The sequence below is a fragment of the Pyxicephalus adspersus genome, chromosome 1, assembly GCF_032062135.1.
Source record: "Pyxicephalus adspersus chromosome 1, UCB_Pads_2.0, whole genome shotgun sequence".
Lineage (NCBI taxonomy): Eukaryota > Metazoa > Chordata > Amphibia > Anura > Pyxicephalidae > Pyxicephalus > Pyxicephalus adspersus.
Genome location: NC_092858.1, coordinates 70,391,122 through 70,398,789, shown reverse-complemented (window position 1 = coordinate 70,398,789; position 7,668 = coordinate 70,391,122). Strand labels below are relative to the sequence as shown.

General features: G+C 34.9%; 1 protein-coding gene across 1 annotated transcript in view; it reads right to left on the bottom strand.

Annotated features, from left to right (window-relative positions):
* Positions 1–2,544: 2,544 nt before the first annotated feature.
* Positions 2,545–7,668, bottom strand: part of MFSD9 (major facilitator superfamily domain containing 9) — an 11,984-nt gene continuing 6,860 nt past the window's right edge. Inside the window, exons 5-6 of the mRNA XM_072413652.1 lie at positions 6,638–6,847; positions 2,545–5,817 (exon numbers count right to left, since the gene is read on the bottom strand). Coding sequence (XP_072269753.1) covers positions 5,027–5,817; positions 6,638–6,847 — 1,001 coding nt within the window. The 3' untranslated portion in view covers positions 2,545–5,026. The remainder of the gene's footprint in view (positions 5,818–6,637; positions 6,848–7,668) is intronic.

Here is a 7,668-nt window from a genome sequence, read left to right as displayed (position 1 = left end):
TATATGACATTTCATTTGTAAAGTGTGCTGGGCTTTCTAGAACAAGAAAGCCCTGCACTGCTTTTATACCTGATGGTAGACTGGTAATCCACTAGTGAGTTCTCATGCAGGGGAGGAGGAATCCTACTTCTGCCTAATATGGGTCTTCTCATTTAAAGGAACACTCAGTGAAGAAAATATTGTATTCTGATAAAAGTAAGCGATAGCTGTTAATGATCATAATGAGTAAACAATCTCTTTATGTAATTAAATTTCACATGCATTCATTTATATTTGTCCCCACATTTCCATACCAAACTGTCCAGCTAAAGTGACATTTGCAGGTATTGGGACAATTTATAACACACTGACAGAGGTGCTTACATAGCTCTTGGTCATATGGTTTACACCTTTTTTCTCAAAGGAAAAAGTAAACTGTGGCTGTAACCTTCTAAAAAGTGCTGGCTGAAACAAGACTTTATTGTGTCTCTTATCTTTTTAAAATGACATGTCTACCCAAGAGTACCCTATCCAAAAGATGACAACAGCAGATCAGTGTTATCTCCTGTCTATTGTCAGGTGCAATCAGTCATAAAATGGGTATAGGGAGAATCAGAAACAATAAAAAATTATTTTGTTAATACTAGTTAGAAAAATGGTGTGTGTCATTTTTTTGTTTTTCCCATTGATCCCCCTTTAGAATACAGATGAAATATCCCTATTTAATGTACAGTATATGTACAATACAATATGTTGGTGCTATATAAATCCTGCTTATTATTAATAATAATAATTTGTCAGCTCTTGGATCGATATGGTTAGAGTGCCACCTGCTGGCTGCAAGCAATAACTATGGAAATATCATCTAAATATCTTATATCTTCTTTAATACACAATTATATATTTTGTACTAAACATATTAACAGAAAACACCAGAGTTTTTCTTTTTAGTATTAGCATTTATATACAGATTGCAGAAAAGTGACATTTCACAGGTACCGTGGAATTTATCTTTTTGCAAGAATTTGGTGTTGAGGCTAGATAGTACAATTAAGTCTTATCTAACCATAACATCTTTTCCTTATTTGGCCTCAGAATCTTTAGGATGCATTTTAGCAATTCATTACTTTATTGCATTAAGGTCTTAACAAGATTCCAATTTTTTTGCTTTAATGCATACATATTTATTATATACCGGTACATATATTTTATAGCAACAGCACCATCTGCTGGATGCATTCGTATATCACATGGCTCAATATACTTCCACACAGGAATTTATTAGATTTGAATATAATACATTTTGTTTTAGAAAGATAATCTAAAAATCAATAATGCAAACAAGAATTTTGAGCGAAATCTAGGTTGTGCAAACAACCAAAAAAAAAAAAAAAAAAACTAAAAATGCTACAGCTACACTTATATCCACTTTTAATCTCAGTACAGTCCTATATAAATGCTTATACTATCAGCCTTTGTGCACAGTTTGTGTGAGTTCTTGCTAAAGTTGGTCAACTCTGTGCCAACCTCACTGAAATCTAGGAGGGTGAGGAGAGAAACGTGGTATTCATATCTGGACATTTAGGGCTTATATAAAATGACTAGGTAAAGACTATGCTAAGAAGACTATACTAAGAAGTATAGATTGTTTCTCGATCCTTGTCCTTAAATAGCATGCGTTATGCAATATAAATTACCTTAATTTGAATCTCACTGCACTACAAATGAAATTTACAACTAATTGTATTTTGTTTTATCTCTACCAATAGCTTTTAAGGCAGAGAATCTACCTATAAACAGATTATTTACTATGCATGTTAAAAATGCCCCTGAAAACCTGGATATACCCTTGTAAAAGTAGAAGTGTCATCACAACTGTGCTGTACATAGCTTGTACCTGCATGAAAACCAAGCAGGCCCTGTGCCTACAGGCTTTCTACAGAAAACTACAAAATGAGCAACTACAAGACCAGTAAGCCATTACAAGATAGGAGAGCAACAGTAACTGGTATTTGGTACATGACACTCCTGCACTGTGACAAAGTACAGAGGTAGTTTAATGGCCAAAGAAACACCCAAATATCAATAAGATCCAGTAACAATATAGATAGCTCTTGAAGGACCTTCTATCTATTCTGTCATATTCATCTACTACATCAGCTAGTGTATCATATGCATAAACTAAAATACAACTACAAAATAATTTCATGCTAATGTTTTCCTTGTAGTATGAACTACATTGCTTTAACATCTAGGAAAGGACTGTATTCTCTTTATACAAACTCATACGATTTTTTGGACAGCCATTTCCTAAGCTAGAGACATAGATGTAAACTGGCCATGCTAGAATAGAACTGCTAGAGGTTAAAGTTAACAGGAAGGGGTTATCTCCAAGGAGGAGTTCAGGTATTTACTGATTATGCATACATAAATGCAATTATTAGCCCTGTGAAAGACAATGGAAATCAGTCAAACTTTTACATTATGGTTTAAAAAAATCATCCTACTTCTACCTTAGGGCAGAAACATCACAAAACTTTTTAAAATAAAGAAATAACACAGATATCATACACATCTTAATATTTAATTTTAAAGACAAGTGGTATAACATTGCATTGCACATTTGAGTCCAGGCACACACATAAATTTTCTATGTTTGGACAACATATTTAGGATTTATTGTAAACATCTTCTGTGTTAGTGCATGCACTTTCTATAGGGCTTGTTAAAAGCAGCAAGAGAGTAGCCCTGTGTGCACAGTACATGCAGCCATACATAGAAGGGAATGTAGAGAACAGCTGCACTAGTTTTACGTGCAGGCTTACCCCTGGTATTTTTAATGGAAAAGTATGGCAAAATACACAATGCCCTTGTGCACATATTAAACAGTAAACCATCCCAGTTCCTATTTTTCCTGCTGCATTGTGTGGGAGGACACAAAGGGCTCACCTTTATTCCAGTGTCAAACTGGTAAAAAGGTAAGTCTATCTCCCTATCACCTTAAACTAATCATACAAACGAGATATAGCAACTAACCCATTGTAGTAGTGGGTAGGGCTGAAAGGATAAACCTTTTGTTTTCAGAGATTAGATTTAGGAGAGCACCTGTAGACTGAATCAGCTGTATGGTACATTTTCTATGAAACTCTGGAAGTAAGATTTACCTACCAGAGTTCCTGACCTTGACAACTGCAAAGAGTCATACATCTCTTTGCTGTAACAGTGGCAAGTAAATACCCAGTCTAACAGAAACCTATAGTGGGGGGGAAATGAAAGACTGTCATTGCTAACCTAGCAAGTCTGGTTGCCTGGCTATCTCTAACTATAATCTGTCCTGGAACAGTTAAGTGCATCAGAGTACTAAAGCCAGGCAACTAGTATTTTCAGAGGAAAAAGTTAACACTAGCAGCATTTCTATTCTCTCACTTTTCTTTAAACTTAGTTAGCTAGTAGTTAATATTGAACATCTCTACCAACATAAAAAAATATACACAACACAATTTAAGAATTCACACAGTGTTTTCTTTCATAATACATTCAAGTTATTTTGTCACTTTTAAAAGGAATCTTCTTTGTACAATGCGAGTACACCAAGCAACTTGAGGTCCTTTCATTTATACATATATCTACTGCACTACACTATTAGATTATATTAACCAATCTATTGAAGAGTGCTGATAAACCCCCATAGGTTTCAAATAACCAAGTTAAACCATTATTTTTAGTATCAGAAAATTTGCTTAACAGAACAAGTCAATGTGCTGAACGAATACATCTACATGAAAAAACAAACACACACACACACACTTGTGTCTATGTAATCCTTGTGACTATTACATTTTGCTTGAAGGCTCCTTTATTCCAAGTGCTTACATCCAGCCCCCTTAAAATATATATATATTGTGATTCCAAAGTGCTACATGCTTCATATCCAGCCCTCCTATATTATATTTATTGTGATTACATAGGGGCTAGATATGGATATGCAAGATAGATAGATATGGATATGCAAGGTTTGCAAACATACATAAATAAAATCATGATCACAGTTTTCCCAGATTAAAAATACAAGTATGCGAAGGTTAATAGATTCCTGATGTATACACAGGTTATTTGTAACTTTAGAATAAACCACGCTTTGTTGTAAAATAAAACCAGCATACATGCATTCTAAGAACAGGTTACATTACTAAATTAGCATTTGCCTTTTCACAATGAGAATTATAAATCCAAGGTTGGGCACTGGGACATTGGTGTACTGTAGAAAAATGTCTTGTAAGAGGGCTTTCTAAACAGAAGGCTGAAGCCATGAGTGTTCAGTCATCAATTAGGACCACCATATATCTTGTTGAATAAAAATCCTTCCTTAAATGCCACACAAAATTAAAAAAAACTGAACAGATATTGTTTTTATACTGTCAATGTATATTGTGACATGCAAGTCATTTATTCATGCAGATTTGCTATGAGGTCTACTCAAAGATTGCCTTTACAGGAAGAGAAAGAAAAGTATAAATATATATCCAGTGACGGTCATAGCCAACATTGGTGTCCGTTTAGAACAGACTTGGGGGGACCCTTTTGCACACCCCCGTATATATACTCAATAAAATAATTTTAAGCTTGTATTAACCAATAAGGTTAAGCCTACATTGCAGATTAGTGGTCAGATACAAAGGAATATCTAAGATTTGGCCATTTTTAATGTGATTCCCAAAGCAAAATACTGACGCAATGGTCGGCACTGTGTAAAATTATATCTGAATATATGTTTCTGCAAAGCAAACATTTGGAGTGGAGTTTGCAGGACAGTAAAGTTTAAAAATTTAAAAGGTTTTTGTACATACAACCATTGTGTCATATTAACCTAGAACGTACCCTTTAGTTGCACAATCTACAATAAAAATATGGCTTTGACAAAAGACGTTACCTTATAATTTATTCTAATAAAATCTATCTATAGGCAATGGTGAACCATGTATTGCATCTGCAGCTACCAGAAGCTTTTCAGACTACTGCTTAGTTCATTGCTCATATGCAGTTTTTTTCAGGCTGCTTTCAGCTTTTTGTGTGTGGAATAACTGAAGCCCACTTTACTTTTGTACATTAGGAATATGGATGCTAATGCTAACATAGCACCCAGCTGTGGAGGCCCACAAGGACTATATTCTTGTGCTATTCCCGACAGAATGGGTACCAATATGCGACCCACTGACGTCACTGACTGCCCAACCCCTATTAATGTGCCACTTCCATACTGTTCACCTAGTGTGAGCTCAAGGTCCACAATACAAGTCCTTCCTATACTGGTAGAAAAGGCTAGGAATGTAGAAGACAAAATCACTATCCACATCTTAGGTGCTACTGAATACACAAGAATAGAAAAGAATGTGAGAACACTTGAATGTAACAGCATGGTGTAAGTATTGTACTGATAAAGTTTAGAAAGTGGTCCCAGAGAAAATCCAGCCAAAGCTCCAAGAGTACTGCCATAACTAATTAGAAAGCCAGTCATTCGAGGAGTCATGTGGAATCTTTCCTCCATCGCCAAGGCAAAGTTGCTGTAGTAGAGCATTACGGATATTGCCATGAGTAGACGGACTAAAAATATATCCCACATCTCAGAGAAGGCCACCCCTGTAACTTTCTTAAAAACAGAAATGATTTGCACCCAAAGTGTCTGAGCATCATTATCCGATTTCTTCCCATTATCTTCCTGCAAGTCATGTGATCTCTTACTAGATTTTGGCATCTGGCTATTATTTAAAGTCACATTGGTATCGGAGTGAGCAGCACCAGTCACTTTTTCCTCAGTCTGTGGCATAATCCAAACAAGACCTACAAGTTAGAAAAATATACTCATTAGAAACGTTGCCAGGTTTTCAATCAGGACCAAACATTGTGTGTCAATCAAAAACATGAAATTGGAATACCTATTGAGGGAACTGGATAGGTTCTTGTATCATTGTGCATTCATAAAAATGTGTGGAGTTAACTAGGAATGAAAAATTGCTCTACAGCTCTAGCTACTATGACACTTTGCTGTGTTTCATATACATTGAAAAAGATGTATGCATACTTGTTAATGTTTTTACCCACTTATTAAAAAATCTATTGGCAATACTTCGACATACATTTCCTAAAAAAAAAAAAAAAAAAAAAAAAAAGATGATTTTGGTCACAGTAAACAAAGCAATTTATAATCAAGGGCAAAACAAGTGGCTGGCCCAGACTCCAGTGGGACCTAAGGGGTAGTTCTGTAGTTTATTGTTCTTCATAGTAGGCATCTATCAGCTACAGAAATGGTGTGCAGACCACACAGCTATATACACATACACATATAGGATTCAAACATATAAACTGTGACTGAGGGGACTCCACAAGGTTTGTAGCTAGTGCTAAAAGTTCCAAAACAGCACATTATAAAGGGTGTTCTGAAGATAAGAGCATATGGGGCTATACTGCAATGGCTGGGTTTAATAACATTGTAACGCACCATTTCACTGAAAACCCCATGTCAAAAGAAACCTGTTCCAGAGAAGTTTAGGCAGCAAAATGGCACCATATTTGTAAGGTTCTTTACATAGTCAGGCATTTCCAATACAAAATTATGGAAATGGTACATTATGCTAGTTGTGTGTAATAATTATGTACATACCTGCATTCACTATAAATATGGCCATACAGATGAGGGATGTCATATAAAATCCACCTGGCAGTTCAGCTAGGTAACCACCAACAACAGGACCCAGAATAAAGCCCATACTGGAAGCTGCATTAAACCTCCCCATTACATGGGGGCGATCTTTTTCGCACGTGAGATCTGACAGGAATGCTTTTGATATGGAAAGTGAATGCTTAAATATCCCTGCAAAGGAAACAGAAATTATTTTTTTGAGCAGTTTGAATAATTGCAGATGCAAAACATATATTAAATAATTCCTTTCTACAACAAGAAAACTAACTCATTGGGAACTAAAAGCACTAATAGGTTTGACCTATGTTGCCATTTGCTGGTCAAATTTAGTTTTGCAAAAAAAAATAAAAGCAAAGTGGACATGTATTTTTTTATTTTACAGGCCCTCCTTATTCCCTAGCAGGGATAAAGACTTTACCATTTACTAGGGCACTGTGGGAGGCAGAAACTGAAAATTTGGATATGTAAAAAATAAATAAAAAAATTTAAATAGACTATATCTTTATGTATGCCTTCCAAAAATTACACAAAGTCCTACATTTTTACCTTTCTAAAAACTTCCAAAAAATATAATGAATATTATTTCTGTAGCAAAGCAGGCTGGTAAAACATCCACATTGTGAACACAAGCACAATTTATAATGTCATCTGACTTCATGTGATAAATACAAACTTCAGAGGAGTCCAAATTATGCCATACATTAAACATATTGAGAAAACAATGTGGAAGAATCTGGGATGTAGAAAAACTTGCTGCAAGTATAAAAAGCCCGAAGCTATGTTTGAATGCCACATTGAACTAACAAAAGTATAAGTGCCAAAGTGATTGGACAATAGAAAGCCCCAGCACTACCAGGATAGTTTTCTAAGGCAGGCAAATTTCTGAAGCTATCTAAACTGTACTTTTTTTTGTTTATATATATATATATATATAAATATATATATATATATATATATATATATATATATATATATATATATATATATATATA